At 46.8% G+C, this 22,775-nt stretch overlaps 1 protein-coding gene across 1 annotated transcript in view; it reads right to left on the reverse strand.

Annotated features, from left to right (window-relative positions):
- The window catches only part of SKIC2 (SKI2 subunit of superkiller complex), a 213,455-nt gene that overhangs the window by 34,611 nt on the left and 156,069 nt on the right, over positions 1–22,775 (reverse strand). The window contains exons 25-26 of the mRNA XM_086924568.1: positions 8,820–9,030; positions 135–245 (exon numbers count right to left, since the gene is read on the reverse strand). Of these exons, the coding sequence (XP_086780694.1) occupies positions 135–245; positions 8,820–9,030 (322 nt within the window). The remainder of the gene's footprint in view (positions 1–134; positions 246–8,819; positions 9,031–22,775) is intronic.

The following is a 22,775-nucleotide window of genomic DNA, read 5'->3' on the forward strand; positions in this document are numbered from 1 at the left end:
AGGGAAGGCTGTAAAAGGCATGGAGAAGAACAGAGAGCTTATCAGGGAGCTCCTCTACACTGATGTACTAGGGGGAGCACCCTAAATGAAGGAGAGGGATAGAGGAAGCAGAGATGTACAGGGAGTTCACTTACATTGATCCTCTGCTCGTACTCCGGCAGCAGGGTGAGGGACTGGTCTGACAGCAAGTACCGCAGCTGCTCCAGCTCATCTTTGATCTTCATCCGCTCCTGCAGCCGTAGATACTGCAAGAAGAAGAAAGATGTCCCCGCATTGCTTCATTTTCTCATAGTCGCCTGCTGAGACTTCTGGTCTATCTAACACATAAACTCGCACTACTCCCTCACTGAACACTGGGGCTAACCGGCACAATACAAGCCACTCACCACAACCAACAGTGGGACCCGTATTCCTTTAGAAACCGCAGTGCGACATTACCTTGCTCGATGACATTGGTGGCATTGTTGTGTGTACACTTGCACTTTGAGGCAAGCACTCAGGAAGCCAATAGTTTTGGCACCTGCACAGTGAAATGATTTTGCTGGCTCCAGTAACATAAGCAGAACAGGTGCCACAAGACCATCAGCAGTCCAAGCTTCCATCACACAGAACAGTTGTAGCACTCTGCACACTCCCCATACACACAGAATAAGTACAGTATGGCAGTAATAGTCCATTTCTTTTCCACAGAGCTCGGGGTCAGCAGGAGCAGCATGTAATTCTCAATCACACAGGAAAGATATAGCATGTGCCGCAAACAGACACACAGACAGCATAAACCTTTGCAAGTCCAAGTGTATGCTAAATAAAATCCAACAAAACAATCCACCCGTGACCAACTTTTATCCAATCCCAAGCGCACTGTCAATACCGACAGGTCTTTTCTTTCAATCCTCTCTCAAATGATATTTTATCAGTTCATTAATTAAGAAAGTAGAACGGCTCACTTTTGTACATCTGAAGTAAATTTCATAAACTGTGGGCCCAGCGCTCTGTCATCTACTAATGAATCTGCCATTTGAAGATGGCAGTTGTCACCCCCTTACAAAAAAAATGTGTCCAATTAATCCAATACTTTTCAATCAATTGCTACTGTACTCGTCAAGTTAATAAAAAGGGTCATTAACCACCAGCTTCAAGAGTTCCTTGATCAAACCATCTTCTGTAGCTCTTTGAGATGGGATTCAGAAGCAGCTGTGACAAAAGGTCAATCACTGAGTTTTCCTGGAAAAATATTTTTCAGCTTTTTGGCTTACTCGATGTCGGCAGGAGTCTTCTGTATGGTTTGGAACAGAACAGATAAAGCCATGGTGAGTGGATGTCTTTATGGGCTGGCGACAAACCATACCTTTGCCGCTGACAGCATAAGAAGGGTGATGTGTTGCTCAGCAGGAAGAGAAGAAATCCCCTGACTGAAAGGAAGGCCAGCATGAGTCTCAGCTGACGGAAGATGTTTTAAAGGAGTGAGTTACCAGTCCGGAGGTCTCCCTGCAGTGCAGCTGGTGACAGTGACCCCAAAGCGCACAAACATCGCCAATCTTTAGCTGCTGCAGGGGCACTTACTAAGAACACACCTGATGAGAGCCTGCACCTCTCACACACGCTAGAGTGCAAGTATCTGCCCTTAGTGACCCCTTGGGAGAGACAGATCTCCTGAAAGATATTTATTTTTAAAAAAAGAAAACGCTATTTTAGTCAGTGAAAGATATCTTTGGTTGGCGGCAGCTCATACCAGCTGTTACTCCTCCACTGTAAAACGAATGGGAGACCAATTTGATCCTTCATTGGCCTCTCCCTAAAATGAGTCCGACTGGACATTCTACCTGACCCTGTCAACCACTGTTGAATCAGACACTAGACCGTGTTCGCACCTTCTGCTTTACTGTGTGCATATCACATTTCGCCACATCTGGCTGGGCGGGGCTTCCCTGACACAAGAGGAGAAGTCATTCTAGTAGTTACGAGTTCAGCTTATCCTTTTGAAATATTTCACTCATGGGTAGACTTTGAAACGGTAGATCCTGCCACAATGCATTTTACTGCACATAAGCCTGATTCAATCCTTGCACAACGTATACCATATGATTGATAGTATATTTCCATTGTTTTTCAAAACATGCATTATGGTTGGATGAGGGAATATTACATGAAGCAGAGCCCTTTGGAATGGGAACCTTGATCCTTCCAGGACCCACCTGCCAGATGTTAGCGGGTATACATCGCACCCCTGATTAAAGACTTTGACTGCAGCTCAGGTACAAGTTATTTATAGTGTGATTGTTTATAGATGACCATGACATTAGGCAGTAGCATTGGAGTCCCTGCAGATGGATGTCCATGCAGACAATCAGTCTGCAGACTATAAATGCAATAATGGGAAAAATGCCAATCAAGAGCAGCATAATTCCATTTTGGATCATTCATAAAACGAATCAATTGAATTTGGTCTATCCTCATGCAGCACCCCAATATAAGCATAATACTGACTATGTATGTTTCCCTTGGTATGGTACACTCTGTACAATATTGTATTACATGGGGACTATATTTGCTAGTATATAGAACACTGTCCATGGCACATCATGTTTTGTTTTCTGAGCAAGATACCTTGCATTTTATCATGTTTTGTGATCATTATGCTCAAATCAGGAAAAAATATTTGCGCCCAATACTAAGGGAGGCAGGCTTTACACAGGTAAGGCCAGCATTACAGTATTTGCAACTGCTGACTAATCCCAAAATAACACTTCATGTAGCAAATTTTCTGGTCGCAGCCGCACTCAAAAATAAGACCCGTTTAAACAATGAAAAGGTTTTAACTCCTATTTTTTTTAATTAACCGTGATATAGAATCGGTAAACTTTTAAAATTTTTAAGCCATTTTAAATTGATTCTAGCATTGTAACCAGGTAGCGACAATAACTATTCATGATTTATTATCTTGTTTTATTGGTTAACTGACCCTTTGACATAATTCATGTACTGTATTTAATGTATCATAATTGGATGAATTGTAATGTTTCTATGTTTTTCTTTTTATGATTATTAACAATCGAATAAAAGTATTTTGACTGACTGACTGACTAGTGGTATTACTGAATGTTCTGAATGAAATACAAAATTACCCTGGAGCCTCTCTGGCAGTTGATTTGGGTATGAATTGATTGGAAATTCTGAAATTGTCTCTACAATAGTTCTTAAAGTTCTGAAGGAGGTAACTTTGTTGGGGAAACAGCGGAGTCTGGATGTGGTTCTTTTAAATGAGTGTGAACTATCCAAAGCGCAGTAGTGTTATTGGCAGTGGAGAATATATCTAACCAAGGTTCTCTCTAGTCGCAAAAAAGGCTGTGCTCAACCTCAGAATGGAGACGCCATTCATGATCTGGGAGGCATTGCCAGCTGGGTTTGTTTCTCCAGGTGTTCAGTTAGCCTGCCGGATGTTGTATGACCAGGAACATGTCCTGAGTTCCAGCCATGTCCAGAGATTCAGAGCCTCTTGACATAGGGTCCATGACAAAACCCCGGCCTGCTTGCTGCAAGACCACATGGTGGTGGTGTTGTCCGTGAACATCTGAGCCAGCCATCTCTTGATGGAAGGAAGAAAGATTTTCAATGTCAAGCAAATCGCTCTCAACTCCAGCAGTTTATGTGGAGCTGAGACTCCACTGGACACCAGAGACCTCTGATCTCCACCTCTCCCAGATGGCCGCCCCACCCAAGAGTTCCGCATCTGTTACCACTGTGAGCTCTGTGTGGGAAAGGGAGAGAGGTCTGCCGCAGACCCAATTGCAGCTCGTCAACCACATCTACAGATCTTTTGCACTTGCCTCCGATATCTGGACCAGGGGTAGGAGATTTTCCTGATGCAGCGCTCACTGGGGACTACAGGTCCCACTGCAGACCATGCAAACGCCAGAAGGCGTGTTATCAGCAAGATTCAGGAAGCCATGAGGCCCACCAGCCTCAAAGTCAGTCTCACTGAAAACTAGGATAGAGACTGAAACATCGGAAGCGTAGCCTGAATATCTTGGACTCGCCGTTCTGGAGAATCGGTCCGAAATGCACTGTGCCCAAAATGGCTTTGATGAAAGGGAGCATTTGAGAGGAGTCAGGTGAGACTTGGGCATGTTGATAGTGAACCCCAGCGAATGCAGGAAGTCTGCCGTAAGCTGGAGGCGGGTGACAACAGCCTGGAGTGATCCCGGCTTCAACAGCCAGTTGTTGAGGTAGTTCAGCGTTATCATTCAGTCTCCAGGGTCCAAAGCAGACAGGACCTGTGCCAACGTGAGCATTTAGAATGTCTCCTTTTTCAGGAAGTAGTTAGGAGGGGTGCAGGCCTAGCATAGGGTTCTGTCCTTTTTGGGCAACAAAAAGTACAGAGAACAGCAACATTGACCTATTTATGCTGTCAGTACTCTCTCAATGGCTCCTTTGGATAAAAGAGCCTGCACTTCATGTCACAGCAGAGAGAGGTGGTCCTCCATCAGCCAGTCTGAGAACGGTGATGGGGGGGGGGGGGGGGGGGGGGTTCTGTGAATGGGAGGGTAACCCCACTGATGAACAATCCAGAGTACCAATTTGTCTTGATGATAAACTGCCATTGGGGCAGGTGGTGCTTGATCCTGCTACCAACCGGTTGTTCGAGGGTAAAATAAAGGGGTTTGGAGGCTGCCCGTAATGTTGTACTGGGTAGATCCCTGCCCGTGGGTCCAGGGGGCTCGTGGGAACCATGCCAGCAGCCACAAAAAGACTAGAAAGCCTGATTAACCTTAGTGGTTGGTCACAAATGGACAAGGTTGGTAGCCCCTCCTGTACACACAGAAGGGGCAAAAGGCAGAATGGGGCTGGAACGGGGCTGTGGAGAGTCCCAGCGACTGTGTGGTGACCCTGCTGTCCTTGGACTGGTGCGCGAAATAGCGGACAAGGTATTCCAAACAGACAACAAACCCTGTTGTCCTGGTATGTGCAATACCTGTGAAACTCAGGCTTATTATTTATTCATCTGCTAGAACTGGCGTAGCACTTGCAGATAGCACAGTGAGGGTTTCAGGGCTATAAATTGTAATGGTACCATTTTCCCTCTTTCACTGTTATTGAAAAGCTTAGGACCTTTTTATTATCTTCTGTGATGTTACAAACATTATGTGCACTAGATCTCAGCATTTTAAAATAGCTATTTTAAAATAAATATGTTAAAATACATATTCTGCTTCTAGTGATCTTAAGTGTGTAAATCATTAGTGAATGATCGCTTGGATTACCACTGCTCCCTGTTACCAATCCTAAATCATGGACGCCACCTAATTTATGTACTTGGTGAGGTTCTGCGGGGCTACACAATCTGTGCTTCACTTCAGCACTGGTGCATTGAACTAAGATCACTTGTTTCACCTGTGGGTCTGAAAAAAACCTTACAGAGCTGAGCCAGAAATTCAGTTAACACAACATGCCCTATGGCGGTAGTAAAACTATACTAATTTGAACCGTGCGTTTTGGGCGACCCAATGGAGATATTCAAGGGCTCTAGACCATTCTTTGTCATTAGGGGCACGTCAGAGCACTGTTTCCCATTTGTCACTGAAAGGTGCTAGTTAGATCCGGGTAGGAGCTGCCAGGGCTTTGTACATCCAGGTAAAAAGGCGGTGCCCAGAACATGATCAAGACCATGGGCAGCACATGTGCAACTGAATCCCAAATGCCCCAAGAGGCACGCGGTGTTCACTGACTGCAGTGCAAGGATGGTGGAAGTGAAAATCCTCTTACCGAAGGTGTCCAGCCTCTTGGATATCCTATTTAGTGACGTGGTAGGGAGCACGTAAGGGTTGACTTAGGACGTGGAGGCATGGACAATCATACTCCGGATTAGGGTGCTGGTGAGAAAAGCAGAATCCCAGGAGTGGTACAATGGTGGCGGGCAATCGTTCTGTGTTGGGTTTGGCCCATACCCTGGAAAGGACATCAGTGAGGGCTTTATTAGAGGGAAGAACAGTTTTGGTGGGGGAAACTTCCAGGTTGAAGGACATCTGTCAAGACGTTCATCTTGACTGCCACCTAGGACAGTGTAAGGTCCAGGACCTCGCCCACTTTCCTCACCATGGCGGCAAATGAAGCTCCTTTCTTCAGAGCCACACTAGGAGGACAGACTAGGCCAGTTTCTGGAAAGGTATCTATACCACTGGCATCCACCTGTTCCTCATACAAGTTATCCTCTGGCACGTCGAGCGACTCTGATCTGGCTTCGCATCAGAGTTAGGTATAACAATGGGGTTTGCCCCGCATCAGGGCATCGACTACGCCACTGGATATGGCTCCAAAGAAGGTTGCGGTCTCACGACCAGACCTGATCCAGATCCAGGAACGGATTCAAAGGGCCAGACTGGCACAGAGGGTGAACCCTCTTGCAGGAATCTAGTGGGGGAACCTTCCGAACCTGTGTGGCCCAAAGGCACTCCAGCGGGGTAGGCCTGCCTTAATATGAGGGGCATAGCCTCATAAAACTCCTTCAGCTGGGTGTAGGTCTGAATCTGGGAAATTCTGGGAGACATGGAGCAGACCAGGACTATTGTTCTGCAGCTGACGCATGGGAGTAGGGCAGAGATTCATGGTGTGTTCCTGCACCTTGAACGAAGCCTTGGACCGGCACAATGGCTTCTTCGATTTTTTGTGGGACTTACCCAATAACGACTTTGAGCACGATAATGGCCGATGGAAGAGAAGTGTGGCTCACGGTGTAGAGCAGGCAGACCCGGAAGCGGAGGTCAGACCCGGGACCAGGGTTCAAATCCCGACGCGGCAGGGTCTTGAGCTCAAATGTCCACGGACTCGATAATTCTCGCTTCGGTGCCTGCTCTAATCATGGGTTCTCACTCTGCAACTCTGGGCATTAAGCTTGCTTAATCTCCACAACGGCCCCCTGCGGCGGGATGCCTGGCTTTCACCTTGGGGATGCCCTGTAGGGGCTATCTCACAGGGAAAAGCCAGGACGGGTTCCCAAGGCAAGCGCCGGGAAACCTCCGGGTAGCTGTGCGCTCAATAAATGCAATAATAATAATAATAATAATAACGGTTCCGGAAGCCTGCCAGGGGACCTTCGTCACAACCGGGACCTGGAGTGTTGCGGAGTTGACTGGCATTGGGCGACCAATAGCTTTAGGGCGTGTTCAAGAACCTCTTTAGGGTTCATTGCTCACAAGTCAGAGCAGTCCTTGGCATTGTTGCTCGGCTTCAGGTACCAGAGGCAAACCAGGTGGAGGTTTGTCACAAACCTCTCTCTGTGACAGGATACACAGAATTTAAACCCCACAGGTTATTTTAGGGGATATCCCTGAAGACACCGGGAGCTTAAGATCAAAAGAATTTTGACAAAGGGTTGAAAAAGTAGTCAATAAAATGGACTGAAGTACTTCTCTACGCATCTGCGCGGATGGCGTGGAAAGACAGTAAGTGATGTTGGTGCCTATATAAGAACCGCGCACTAACTTCTGACAAGGACTCGATTGATGCCACTTACTGATGCACAGAGGTACTGCTCAAGAATTTCCTGATCTGATGCCTGAGGCACATTCTAAGATAAGGAATCTGCAGCTTGAAGTCTCTATCAAATGGGAAGCAGGCATGGAATATTTATGAATTTGGTAACAAATGTGATGATAACAGTACAGTCTCAGTCAGTGACCTGGAGATCACAAGCACTGCAGTATCGGAAATCTGATTTAATTGGCATAGGAGTTCCGTATGAGAAGATAGAGGTGAAAGGATCCTACAGTTCGAGCATGTTTTTATTATCCTTGCTCAATGTGGAGAAACGTGAACTGGTGCAAAGGTAGCGAATTCATCCTTGGTGCACCACCCTATGTACAACCCTCACCTTCACTCAAAATGCTAATGCTTCTGCTCTGGTATCAAACAGTAATATGCACAGGAATGGAAGGGCTTGAACATAAGCGTACACTCCAATGCTGGTCAAGAGCCGCCCCTCTACATCCTATCCTAGATGATGGTTAAGAATGTCTTACTTTACTTTGGCCTCCACAGGAGCTTGTCATGCTTTGCCAGGATCTAAGAAAGATGTTATGCAAAGCGAACCTATTTAATTAACTATCAATTATCAGAAGCTGCAAAGTGCAAATTTTTGCTTGGATAAGCTCATGGAAAAATAATAATTTTACCAAATCATACTTACTTAGTTTAATATTCACAGCCTACCATGCTTGTTGTTTTTTTGTTGGACTAAAGTTAAAACAACTACAATTGATTAAATGTTATGTGGCGCAATTTCCACAATGCATAGTTCAGATCAGAATTAAGTTCACACTTCCTGGTGGGCCTCGGACAGCAGATTTCATGATATATTTTTGTACGCCCCAAGCATGTCTGAGCCCATAAACTACAGTTTTAACTAGTGGACAAACTGTCTCACCCCAGGGGTCAGTGCCACAGTGCACTGATCAAAAGTAATAGGAATCTGATTCCGTAAAAATGCTTCTTCCCTTGCTGGCCCGAGCAGGCAAGTGCTGTAGCAACAAATGATGGACGGGATGCAGAATAAATCAAACATTCTCCCCCAGTCAAGAGATCCTGGTTAAATCCATTGTTCTTTTGCTTACCATGCCACCCGAGTTTGGACCCAGCCATACGCAAATTAGCCTTGCCCCTGTTCCTCATGGGAACAGTCAAGCCCGAACTGCCAATTCGGGTCCTCCCTGGACCGGAAACAAGCATCAATGGAACAAGCAGGCAGACACAGAAACAGACAGACACACCCACAATGAAATAGACAAACGCACACACATGCCGGTTTACCCTGCAGAAAATCGTACCTGGGAGGAAAATCGAGGGCTGTGGACGCAGGTGAAAGTGCGAAGAGTCTCCTCTAGGTGCCGGCCACGCAGGCAGCCCTCGACCACCTCCATTTCCTTCAATTGCAGGTCATTTATGGCATCCAAGCATTGCAGCCCATCGGGGTTTGATTCCGCGAAACGTAGGAGCTCCTGCGTGGCTGTGGTCACTGAAGGACCAGGAGGATCATTTCTGAAATGTACATGAAGAAAACCTTACCATTTTCACTACAAAACAAACAAGTGGTGAGATAAAGGAAGAGAAAAGAAAAGAAGGACCTATATCTCTACCTTGTTGCTCCCACCTGAACTTTACAATCAAGTTCAGCAAAGCAGTTGTCTGAGTTGGCAAAAAGTATACAGAGTTTACCCTGTACCTGTAACCATTAAGTACATCAGCGGATAGGAGATACGCGGAATTGTAAGGCACTCCCTTTTGCTTGACTTCGCCCGTTGCTCATCTCTATGGTCATTATCACACTATAGCTCCACAATTATGCACAATTGTACACCTGTTGAAATGCACTTGGTAGTAAGCAGCAAAATAATACTTCATAAGGACATCAGGAGTCATAATTTCAAACAAATGTATTGCTTACATTCTGACTGAATGCATTGTAAAAGAAATTTTAATTTATGTAGGACCATATATGGCAGTAATTGTCACATTGATGGCATCATAGTGAATACCTCCAAGGATTGTGAATGCTCAGTAGTTTAGAAGAAAATGAAAATCACAAAGGAGCAAGAAACAAGAGGATACACCTCTAGATATATTTTGTAAGTAAAACTACCTTTATCTAATGTAACCGCCATGGGTGAACACGCCTATTGGTGTATTTATGGCCCATCAGAGGCAGACCGGATTGTTTGTATTTATTTGAGTTGTAGGCTGATTTTTTTTAAAAAGGGCTTGGAAGAACATTTATACCTTTGTTGTGGGCACCTATAATGAATAGTACTACTTCAGTGTGGCCGACATTGTTGAACTATACACCTGTAGTTACTGATACTTCTTTTATTAATTTGTGCATTTGTACCATGCTCAAATGCAAGATGGCAGAGAGAGGTATGTAGATACCAAATTACTTTGATGGACAGATTCCATGGATCCAGCCTGCCCTCCCATTTAAACAAAGCAGAGTCAATTAGTATTGGCTGATGTAGCGAAAAGTCACCCACTGTAATGCATTCTGAGATTTTCAAACATATTTTGGACGCGGGGGGTTCATTAATCACCTGTTCAATCATAAAAATATGTCTGAAGTACATCCGGACAGACTGGAAGTCTTTAGAACATGGCAATGGATGGGTTAATGTTGGCTTTTTTTTGTCCACCAGAGACTATTCTTGCAGCTGGGTCTGGTTCTTTTGAAGTTTAGCTCATATTTTCAGTCCTAATAGTGGAGCTTGAATCATGCGGGAGATGATGCCAAGAGGTTCGCTGTTGTAATTACCTGCTACAATAAAAAATGAATCAGTCAATCCCAGTACGGTTGAGGAGCAATCAACAGATCTGTATTCCCAAGTTAAAGATGTTGGACCTAGTTTTAGTTTAACCTGGGAGATAGTGTCTTTCAACAGTTGCAGATCCACCTCATTTTAACTGTGATGAACAGAATATCTATTGGGAACTTCTTCCAGCTGTACTGGTGTGCATATCCATTTATTATAATGCCTGGTTTCAGAGTAATACCATTTTGTTATTCAATGGTATTGGAAAGCCAAGTGATCATATATTAATTCTGTTTGCCTAGTGGTCTCCATAACTGCTGTTTTACCATCAAATGAAATTGAGTCACTCGTACGCCTCTGCCTGACGTGAAGCAAAGAGCGGCTGTGAGGCGGCACAGCAAATTTACGAGGGACGTGGCAAGTAAAAGAAAAATGGATGGCTGTTCGGGAGTATTCCACCACTGAGCCATTCTTTCATTCCTTTGTCTGTGAGGCGAATAAAGATGTTATGATAGGAGGACTTAAAAATATGCCATCAAGGCAAGGTTATGGTGCTCTGTGTGTGAGACAAGAATCTAGCTGGGGCTGGGGGAGTCATGCACCCAGACACAGGTCAGGGGACACGCAAAGGAATCTGCATCTCTGTACCCATTATCTGCCAAGAACTTCAGCCTAGTACCTACTAGTCATTTAGCCTAGAAAATAAACATCTCTTTAACCAAGATATGGAGGCTGTCAGAGATCAACTACCTAGAAGTACATCTCTTCCTCATGGACACCAAGATAACAATATGAAGGCCTGACAGTAATCAATTCCTAGAGGAAACTGTCTTTGTCACTAAAATTAAGATTGCAATATGCAGTTCTCTATAAGGGCCTCTCTCTTTCTTCAGCAGTGCCCTAGAGGTGCTCAGATCTTTTATGGAGCCGGAAACTTTGAACTTCGTCCTACTAATTATGGTAACAAGTGTTTCTATTTGTGATAAAGTATCTCTGCCGTACATTATGAGGCTACTACAAATCGCAGAGAGTTTCTGTATAAGGTCATAGACCACGAGGTGACTTGTAATATAGTTTTAAAGTAGGGAAGGGGGTATTTTATTCTTCAGAGCATGGATACTTACATAAATGACTCGAGGGGCAACAGAGTTTGGTCTGTAAAGTGACAGAGGGCAGCACTAATGCCAGCAGGGTGGCGGTCGGGTTTGGAGGGGATTGACAAAAAGGTGGGCATAGGGCAAGCAAACATCTAGTGTCTGAACTGCACAATGTGAAACGAATAAAAATGTGTTTAATCCAAGCTTCTCCACTTATCTAAATTCTATGATCCTAGGCAAATGTTTTATTTTACTTCACTCCTTTTTCCTTATCAAATATGTGAATCTCAGAATACACAACTTCATGACGTGTGCTGTACAAAACCTTCTACGTTTGACTTAATAAACCATAATGTTGTTCATGTATAATATAAATCAGGCTACTCAAAGAGTGCACATAAGAACTGACTTACCGTACGAGTTACTTACTTTTGGTAATGATGAATTTGGTAAAGACGATTCTAGCCGCAGATTCCTTAACGTAGAATTATCCCCAGGCGTGAGACTGAATCCGGAAACTTTTTGCCCAGCATGCCTGCGCGCCGGGGGGACGGCATCACAAGGCTCTGCCCAGGCGTCACCCACATACGTGACATCAGTGAGGTCAAATAATTCCCACCCCGGCATGCCTATGTCAGTTTTCTTCGGAGAACTTTTCCGCGCCACAACGTGGAGCCATCAGACTGGGGGAGTATGGGAACAGTGTGCGAAAGAGCAGAAAAAAATGGAAAGGGGAATGGTGACAAACAACACCACAAGGAGCAGCGTCAACAGTATAGCACCCCAAAGGCAGGGAAGTAAGAAAGAGCAGAGTACAGCCCTGAACAGCCACCCTGCCAGCAAGTAGACAGCCCCCTCCCCCGGAGATAAGAAACATTGCAAAATATCACACAACATGTAGCAGGGCCATGACCCCAAGCAAGAATAACGATGGGGCACCAGTTCCAAGACAAACAGGGAACCTCAACCTCCAAGGCAACACCGGCACAGAGTGCAACAACCCCCCAAAGGACAAAGAAAGTTGAAAGTTGAAAGTATTTGTAAAGCGCACTGTGGCCAAGCGGCTTCCTGGCGCTGGATGGTTAGGCGGTAGTAGATGGAGAGGGCACCAGGGGATTACTGAGAAGAGAAGGCAAACAGGTGGGTTTTGAGTGCCTTATGGAAGTGCAGATAGTCAGTGATCGATCTAATGGAGAATGGGAGAGTGTTCCAGAAGCGCGGGGCAAGGGTAGAGAACCTCGTGTCGCCAGTTCTGGACTTACGGAAGCGGGGGACACTGAGAAGTGCCTGAGTGGAAGAACGGAGATTGCGGCAGGGGAGATAGTGGGTGATCATAGAATTGATAAAAATAGGAGCCGCGCGGGCCATGAAGACTATGCATCCCAACTTGAAGAGGGCTCTCTGCAGAACGGGAAGCCAATGGAGGGACTTGAGTAAGGGGGTGGTATGATAGGAACTAGGAAGCCGGTGGATGAGACGAGCGGCCTGATTTTGGATGGTCTGGAGGCAGCGCTGCTCGTAGGCAGGGATGCCCACGTACAGGCAGTTCCCATAGTCCAATCCCGAGAGGATCATAGCCAAAACAATTATCTTAAGGGCATCAGATGAGAAAAAACAAGAGATCTTACGAATAATCCTGAGGGACAGAAAGCAAGATGACACAACAGAGCTAACCTGCGGGCGCATGGAGAGGTCCTGGCTGATTTTAATTCCCAAGGTTCTGACTGAAGCAGAGGGGACCGGGGGAGGGCCAAAGGTGGAAGGCCAGAAGGCAGAAGTCCAAGGGCTAGTAGGACCACCAGTCAGGACCAACTCCGTTTTGTCCGGGTTAAGCTTGAGGTGGTTTTGGTTCATCCAATCAGAAATAAAAATGAGTGTAGTTTGAAATTTAAGAAGGGAATCAAGAGAGGGAGAAAGATCGAAAACAAGCTGAAGGTCGTCAGCGTAATTGTATACGGACACCTCCATGTTAAGCAGTGAAATAATAAGGGGATAGATATAGAGATTAAAAAGAAGAGGGGAGAGGGAAGAACCTTGGGGAACCCCAGAAGACACCGGAAGGGAAGGGGCAGAGGCAAGGCACGACCAGGGGACCCCAACTCAGAGGTCAGGAGAGGGCCCAGGACCCCTAGCAACAAAGAGGGAGGGAGGGAGGGAGGAGAGGAAAGGCAAGCTTCAATCTGGAACAGCCAGAATAGAGGAGCACAGGAGTACCCCTAGATCCATCTACCAAGGCCCCCAGGAGTAAGGAACAAGACAAAACATCCTGTCAAAAGTACAAGGAATGCACCCACAAGAGAAATAGCCACCTCCGCCAGGGAGGCGAGTGCAGAAGACCAAGCAAAAGATTCTCGCAGAACGGGGAGGAAGGGCAGGCCCTGAAGGAATCTGTGGCTAGAATCGTCTCTACCAGAAGGTAAGTAACTCGTACATCTGATAGAGACTACTAGCTGCAGATTCCTTAACGTAGAATAGATACCCTAGCCATACCCCGGGGAAGAGGGGTCTGCGAAAGGACAAAACAGAGGGTCCCACAGGGAACTAGTCCAACAGAGAGGGGAAGAGCCTCGTCCCCCCAGGCAAGAGGGAACCCCCACAAGCAGGACACCACCGACCCTAAGATGGGTGCGCGGGAGAAGAGGAAAGAGGGGCTTGTACACCCTCAACAGAGGAACCAAAGGCAAAGCCAGGGGAAACCGAAGCACCCCACGTCCCTACAAGGCATCAAAACCTCCAACCAATGCCAAGGCAAGGAAGAGGAAAGAACAACCTAGAGGGCCCAAGAAAACGAGGGAAAAGAAGGCGGGCCCACCACAGTCGGAAGGCAACAGACCAGACAGAACGGCGCAGACAGCAAGAAAGCAGTCGGAAGCCCAGGGCCCCCCCCCCCCACCCCCAGAAGACCGGCCAGGCTACACCAGAAAGAAGGAGGGTCGCAAAAGCATCTCAGTCCCCAAGATAGAGAACATGAAAGTGGAGAAGACCCCGGACACACCTCAGCGAGGGGTCCGCGCAGATGACGCAAGTGCACCTGCAACGTACATGAAAGCCATGGAGAGCAGTAGCCCGAAGGCGACCACAACCTCCCAGCACAGCATAAGCTATATAACAGCTACCACTACCCCACATAGGGTAAGTTAAATCCCATGACATGAGAACCCTCTTTGGAAGAACCTTCGCAGCAGAGAGAAACCCCTCTCAGAGGGCTTATCAATCAGCCCAGGCGAAAACACAGGAGACCTAATCTCAGGCCAACCAGGAGCAGGTAACCCAGCAAAAACACACAGCAAAGAAGGGCCGTCCAGCAGCCAACAGAGCCACAGCTCCCACAAGGAGAACTCGAGTGGCCATAAAACACACAGAACCAGAACCACGAGGGCGACTCGCCCAAAAGGAAGAAGATCACCAAGAGTTAGCCAAACTCACCGTTCACTGAGGGGGAGGAGGAGGAGGCCTAAGCCCTGCCAAAAACCTCCGGATGGCTGAATCCGCCAGGGCGTGGAACAAAAGGGAGCCATCAGAGGGAAGATCCACCAGTCGTTCCCGCACATTTTCAGGGAACACACTGTCCCTAAGCCAAGCATGGCGGTGAAGGGCCACCGACGAAGCCATGGCATGACCCAGCACCTTCGAGACGTCCAGAGCGACGCGAAGAATAAACGCTGCCAGCTCCCGCCATCCAACGCATGGTGCAGCAAATCAATGCCAGCACCCTCTTGAGAACCTGCGGATCCAAGGGACTTCGCCGAGTCCCACAAGCAAGAGGTGACCCTAGCCAACACACAAAAGGTGTTAAGAGTCCGCAGAGCCACACTGGTCGAAGCAAACATATTGGGGCCCCAAGAGTCCACAGCGGGCCTCACGGGAAGGTGGAGCCAACAGCGACTGCAGGGAAGGAAAGGCGGTCCGCAACAAGGGCCCACTGGTAGAAGGGTGGAGGGAAAGACACGCCAGGTCACGCGGCACCGGAAAGTGTCGATGAAGCAGGTATTGGGGCACCGGGTCCCCAGTGGCGGGGCATCGCCAAGTCCCCATCAAAGAGGAATTGAGCGAACCTTCGAAAGGGAGCAGTGGCTCCCATCCACCAGAGCCCTGGTGGAGAACCTCCAAAAGATGATCTGTGGGGAAATGGGCAGCCAGATCTCCCATGCGCAGAATCCCCATAGCAGTGGAAATAGCACGAGCGAAGGCCGCACCCGCCTCGGTAGGGCCCCGTGATGGACAAAGCAGCTCCTCCGTGGGTGACGGATGTAGGCTAAGGCAGCCGTCCCCGAAGCCAGCCGGAGTGGGCAAGGGCCAAGCGCAAAAGGGAGAAAGAGGAGCCGAAGAGTGGGGGACCTATGGCTGCTCCGGTGAAGGCCGCGGCAATGGTAAGGAGTAGTCTTTTGATGGCGCCGGGGAGAACGCCACAACGTGGCGGCCCATCTCCGGTGAGGACGACACCAGCAGGTGCGCAACCTCTGGAGAAGAGGGAATGTCCGAGGACAAATCCACGATCTGACGCCTGTCTGGTGCTGTAGAATCCGCGACCTGGAGCAGGGCGTCGTCGTCATCCAACACCACAGGAGACACTGCCGTGCCTCCACCCGGCGCCGACTCCACCTCCAACGAGGCAGCCACCTGCGTGGAGGAATGAGAAGCCACCGAAGAGCGGCAAGGAGTCCCCCGCCAGCCTCGGCCCAGGGGAGAATGAGGGAGGCTCACCGACCCCCACGGCGGCGCAAAGTCCGACAGGACCTCTGGTGAGGCACCCACCTGCACGGAGGGATGAGAGGGACTAGGGGACTCACAAGGAGTCCCCCGCCAGCCTTGACCCACAAGGGGACGAGAGGGGCCCACCGAGCCCTGTGGCGCCCCCGGCCCCGAATCGACCGCCGACGAAGCAGCCACCTGCGTGGATGGACGAGAAGGCTCCAGAGAGGAGCGAGGGGTCACCTTCCAGCCCGACCCAAAACAGGTCGAGGGGGGTCCGCCGACCCCTGTGGCACAGCCAGGGCCAGCACCGTAGCGGCGTCACCTTGACCTCAGACAGCGTCACCACCTGTTGAAAGGGCCGAGGGGGACTCAGGGATGCGACCCGAGCCCCGGTGACCTCCCGCGACACCACAGGGACTCCCGCTGGAGTTTACGGCAAAGCAGAGGAGCCGTGGTCCGAAGGAGGGAACCCCGAAGGGCCGCACCCCAACGGCACCACATCCTCCGAGCCTGGATCCAGACAAGCCGGCGCCGGGGCCGAAGCCACCAGCGACACCGCGGAGGGCCCCGCATCGCTCAGGGGATGTGCCGATGTCCCAGGAAGTGAAGGAGGAGAAGCCAGCGAGGCCTGCAAAGCCGCCGCATATGTCTCCATCAGGGCTCTCAACGCACCCTCGCCGGGAAACGGTGGATAGGGGGACGACACGCGGGGCAGCATCACCCGAGGAGAGCCCATGACCCCAACCGGCCGGAAACCAGCCCTCAGCGACAAGCTGCGACACTTACCCACAGTGCGACGACGAACGACGATAACAGCAGCTTCGAGAACCTTCCACAGAGGCAGAGCGAGGTGACGAAGTCGATCTGGACAGGCAAGCCGAAAGAAGTTTCATCCGGCGCTCCCGCCGCGACTTCGGCTTCAACTGCTGGCACGCCTCGCAACCAGTGGAGCCGTGGTCCTCCCCAAGCATCACATGCAAATGAGGTGAGGGTCCGTCGCCGACATCAAGCACCCACAAGACGTACAAGACTTGAAGCCCGAAGGCATCTGCACACTGTTCCCACAACACACAAGGGAAAGAAGGGAAAGGCCGAAACAAGCCTGAGCATGAACTGGATCCGCGTTGCACGCGAAAAAGGAAAAAACGGACATAGGCGCGCCGGGGTGGGACTTTTGTGACCTTGCTGACGTCACGTACTTGGGTGACGCCTGGGCGGAGACGCGTGATGCCGTCCCCCCGGCGCGCAGGGAAGCTGGGCAAAAAGTTTCCAGATCCAGTCTCACACCTGGGGATAATTCTACGTTAAGGAATCTGCGGCTAGTAGTCTCTATCATATCTTTGGTTCACTATTGGCATTGCTGTTGGCGCAGGTGGAGGGAAAGAATGAAAGTTTCTAAATCAACTTACCATAAAAGTTTAATGGTCTTTGAAATCGAATAAAGTTACTTTGACTAATTGAAAGTTTCTAAATTCATGTTTGAAAACTATCACTTTTTAAAGAAATACTTCTCAATATACTGATAGAATCTGACGTACCAAGTTGAAACCGTTCTGCATGTTAATGATACAGGGGCGTAACACAGGTCCCCGAGTGCGGGGGGGGGGGGGCCCGAGCTGCAGGGGGCCCCCTCAGCACTGTACTAACACCGGAGAGCTCCGGGTTAAATCCGGAGCAGGGGCCCCTCTGTGTACCTTGCAAGGGGGCCCCTTCAACTTTCGTTACGCCACTGTAATGATATACACTTTTACATTTTCGCTGCAAGATGTCTTTAAAAATAAAGATGTTAATAAATTTAAGTGGTGCAGGACACCCTATTTACTGCCTTTCTTTAACTCAAATTAACCTTTAAATAAATGTTTGTTTGTTTATATTTAACATCTAGTCCAGTGCTGCTGTTGACCTGGGGGCCTCATGTAAAGGTCAGGAGTGCTGCATGTGGCCCCCGGGCCGTAATTTGAGTATCACTGCTTTAAAGCATTGGTTCTTAATCTGTGGCCCAGTGACCCTTGGGGGTCAGCAAAGCCTACTCAGAAGGGTTGTGACTTCCTAGAAAATTAAATATTAACAGATTAATAGTGTCTAGAAAAAAAAGCAAAATGTACAATTGGAAATTTTAAAACGTAATGTGAAGGATTTTGAAACAAGAGGAAAAATAATAAGTTAGTATCATCACATTGATTGATTTGTGAGAGCAGTGCAAGTGCAAGCCTCGAATAATCCTAAAAAATGTCTATGCAGGTCTAGTGACTTAAAAAATCTACTTGACCTAATTATAATGCTCTTGACCCATAAACTGGTTTTAAATTATGTGATCCTGGGCGAGTATTTTAATTCACTGAGATGCCATTTTCTTCTTTATGGCATATGGGAGCACCTTCAAATACACGAGTTCAGCATTATTGCTGCACAAAAAGCTCTTTTGTTTTATTTATTAGACTAATCTTTTGCTCTGTATATAATATAAATCTAGCCACTTATAGGATACACATGACCGCTAACTTGCTTCAGTTCATTAATCGCTTTGTCATTAGTGCGAGGGCAGGAATCTGTCTCAACTTATGTTTAAAAACTGTCACTTTTAATAAATGCAGAACTGAAGCATAAAGGAGCGGAGCACTGTCGTATGCAATCAGCAGATTTTACACTGAAATGTTTGAAGAACTTCCCATTGACATGTGGTTTTAAAACTACAAGTGTACCATTTCTGAAAATCGAGTTTCTGCAAACATTTGCCATTTGCATATTACCAAGTAAAGTGTTTTGATTTGTTTTGCTCCTATGTAAATCTTTGTTTGCATCACACTTCTGAACAAAAACGATTCTTTCATAACTCCTGATATATTTTGAAATACTTGCACTATTCATTTACAAGCTGTTTAAATGTTGTGTTAGAAAAAAACCGAATATTTTACAGCATTTTGTTACACAATTATTATCAGATAACTCACTTGACAAAAGACACTAACTATCATAAGAGAAAGAAAACTAAATACCATTTTCCATGAACAGAAAGGCAACAATAGGTAAAAAGACCAACTGACATTTGACCTCTGTCCTTGAACAGCAGCAAGTAAGTCAAGACAAAAACAAGGTTTTAAGGACTCTTTCTAGCTCATTCACTTTCTGAACAAACAAAACACCTGTTCCTTCCAGTTTAAGTTAACTCACCAGCAAGGACGAGTAAATACTAAAAATAGTAAAATCTCACTCGACATTACAAGTGGGCGAGTGGATTTTTCGAGGCCTGAAGTGTATCATGAACGATGAGTGTCTTAGTTGAATTTAGAATTGCTCTAACCTGCCTATTAAAATGTAATCATTTTTATGTTTGTTAATTAAATAAAATATGAAATCGTTTGTGTCATTGTTTCATGACTGCTTGTTTCTGCATCTTTTATGTTTCCTTTTTTCGGTTCAAATAATCGAAAATGATTAGGTTGGAGTGCCCTACCAAGTGGGGTCCTCAGATTTCAAGAATGATTCAGTGGGGTCCCCAGGTTCCAGTAAGTGGGGATCCTCAGAAGTCAAAAGGTTAAGAACCACTGCTTTAGAGTACATGTTCCAACAACATTCTTAAATCCTTTGCGTCTTGCTCTTTTGTATGAAAAAGATAGTGTAATTGCAGGTATGAACTAAAGAACGCACATTTAAAAATGCACCAGAAAGCATATAGCAATTTTCTGAAAAATATATAAGAATTAACTTATTGTAAATCAGATTTTAAAAAAGTTGTTGCTCAGAATATGAAGAAACATTCTGATTGTTTTTTTCAGAAAACTGTGTCTGGTTGCTCTGTCCAGTAAAGCATCCACTACAAAACCTTTTATTGGCCTCATGGCTACAGGTTCAAATCCCAGTCGGACTGTTTGGCTTTTCATCCTTCTGAGGTTGATAACATGAGTGTCAATGAATTGGGTGGCAATAAGCACCTATTACTGAGTGTTAAGATGCCCGAATGGTGAATATGTCCATTACAAATGCATGTTAAGTTATGTTTCCTCAAATGAACTACTAGAGCATGCAAAATATAAACATGGTGCCATAAACATCTCCTTTCTACTGAGTACTGTTCATTTTAGAAAAGTGGATTACAAGTAAGAAACCTCAGTTATAGTTTTTTGGCTGATTCTGGCAGCAGGCATTATGACCTCACATCTTAAATGTATTAACTTATTCTATTGAGAAGCTACATCTTTTTCATATTACAGATGACTAGTGACGTTACAACTCACCTGTAATAAGTGAGAGTAGAGTGGTGTGGCTCACTGGTTAGAGGCGGCAGACCCGGAAGCAGAGAACGGCCCGGGACCAGGGTTCAATTCCCGACGCGGCAGGGTCGTGAACCAGGGTCAGCGGACTCGATAATTCTCGCCTCGTGCCTACTCTAACCAGGGATCACACTCGGCAACTCTGGGCATTAGCTTGCCTCATCTCTACAACGGCCCCCCACATTCGCCGGGGATGCCTGGTTTCACCTTGGAGATACCCAGTAGGGACCATCTCACAGGGATAGCCAGGACGGGTTCCCCAGCGGTCTACAGCGCCACGACGCCTCAGGGCAGCAGTGCGCTTTACAAGACCACATACATTACATTACATTACATAAGGAAATTAGAGCAGGTTTCCATGCTGCTAGTGAAGGCTTCCATATATCAGACATTTGAGTGTTGTTATTGCACAAAAATGCAATGGTATAAAAACCCATATTTTACAGAGTACCGTGCAATATGGAAACTATTTCATGATTCCATGTGAGATATTAGTTTCAAGAATCATAAAGACAGCTCCCAAGCCAATCAGCAGAGGTTCACCATTGTTACGGATACTAAGATTATGCACCATGGAAGATTAAATTATGTGTCATGGTTATCTAAATTATACAGAAAAAAGGCAAATTATGCAGGACATTCTCTTAAAGTATTATTTTCATTCATTTGAGCTAGAAACAACATATTTTGTAATATCTGCAAATTATTTGCCGTAATACACAACTATTGGCCATCACCATTGTGCACGGTTTTGTCAATAATTTTCTTATGAAAGATAAATAAAGCATTTCAGTTCATAGCTGTACAGTAAAGAAAACTGCTTACAATCTTGGGGTTCTAGTGACATTTACGATATGATGGCACTTTAATCCCTAGATGGCAATACTGGACCATAGTACATGTTACCCGTTAAGTAACTCCTGGGTAGTTTTTGTTATATTATTAACTGTTCAATTAATTAAAACATTTACAGTAAAAAAGATCAGTACAAAAGAACAGTACAAAAGGCTAAAAACTGTGATTCAGAACCTTAATACTGGTTAAAATGTTGACGCCCCTCCCCAAGACCCGTATAGTCATTCCCCAGCGTGTGAGCACGTGTTCTTGACGTCCCATTTGTGCCTTGAAGATGATCTGGTATGCAGGGTTCTTAGACTGCCCTTTGTGGCGCAGTGACTGTCTCTCAGTGGGCGAAATTATCTTGGAGAGCATGCAAGGAGGGCACTGTTGATGCAACACTGGTTTATCATTGAGAAAACCCCTTATCTTTCCTCCACGGAGATTACCATGCTCTTCCCCAGGGTATCGCTACTTTCGTCAGCAGCTTTTAAGGCTATCCTGATTTGGTGGATGAGTTTCGCCAGTCTCGCTAGTGCCGTAGTGTTGGTAGCTGCACGACTTTATACCATTTTTAATGCAGATCGGGTGCAGGAGTCGCCGACGTTCGATGTCAAAATTGGGACAGCAGCATAGGAGATACAGTCAAGATTCCCTCTTGTAGTAGCACAGTCTGCAAGTTGTGAGTTCCCCTCTTCGAGCCCATGCTGGGTTAAATTCCTGCAATCCCAAGCATGGTCAGCCTCATGAATAAAATTTTGCTTCTGGCCTGTGTGGTGAGGGCCTCGCTTAGATAAAGTTGTGCTTTGCCTGCCGCATAGGAGTTATTCAAGGGGTCTAAGTGAGCGCTTCGGCGGAGAGATTTTAAATCTAGTTTGAAAGAGATTACACACACTTGTTTGTTCACTGCTCTCTTCTAGGCATTCAGTGGGATGTCTGGCCGCTTGAAGCTTTCTTCCTCGATCTTCAAAGCTTTAATTGCGTTAGCAAGGCTGGACTGCCAGGCCGAACCTGGCCCCTCAAAGATGGTTTTCAGCTGATTTTTTAGGGAGTTAGCCGGTGCCCTTAAAATCCTTAAATATAACTTTAAAATCTCCCCCTGGCACATCAGGTCTGGGCTTGCCAGACCTAATTCCAGTCTTAGCCTTGTTTTTCTGGCTGTCCTCGGAATCGAGAGCACTGCCTTATGCGCCTTAGCTTGGGCTGTGTTAAGGAGGGCGTCCAATTTTTCGGGAAAGGCGAGATGACCATAATTAATTGCTGGAAGCAGCTTCGCTCTTAAGACTGTGGGAATTGGGCTGGCGGACGGGCTGACCAGATGCAGGCTTAGTTGTTTTAGTAGGTGTATAACCTTGCTGGCCTTGGCACTCTGCTGTTTTAGGTGTACGTTTGCCTTAGCCCGTTCCGTCAGCCAAACCCCCAAGTAGTTGTATGAGGCCGCCGAGTAGATTTGCACTTTTCCCAGTTGCCACTATGCATTCTTTTTCAGGTGGTAGGATCCAAAAATTATGACCTTGGTTTTTCCTTGGTTGACTGTCAAGTTGTTGGTGATGTTGAAGTTGTTTAGTGCGTTTAGGGCTCTT

This window comes from Lissotriton vulgaris, chromosome 5 (genome assembly GCF_964263255.1).
Source record: "Lissotriton vulgaris chromosome 5, aLisVul1.2, whole genome shotgun sequence".
In the NCBI taxonomy this organism is placed as follows: Eukaryota; Metazoa; Chordata; class Amphibia; order Caudata; family Salamandridae; genus Lissotriton; species Lissotriton vulgaris.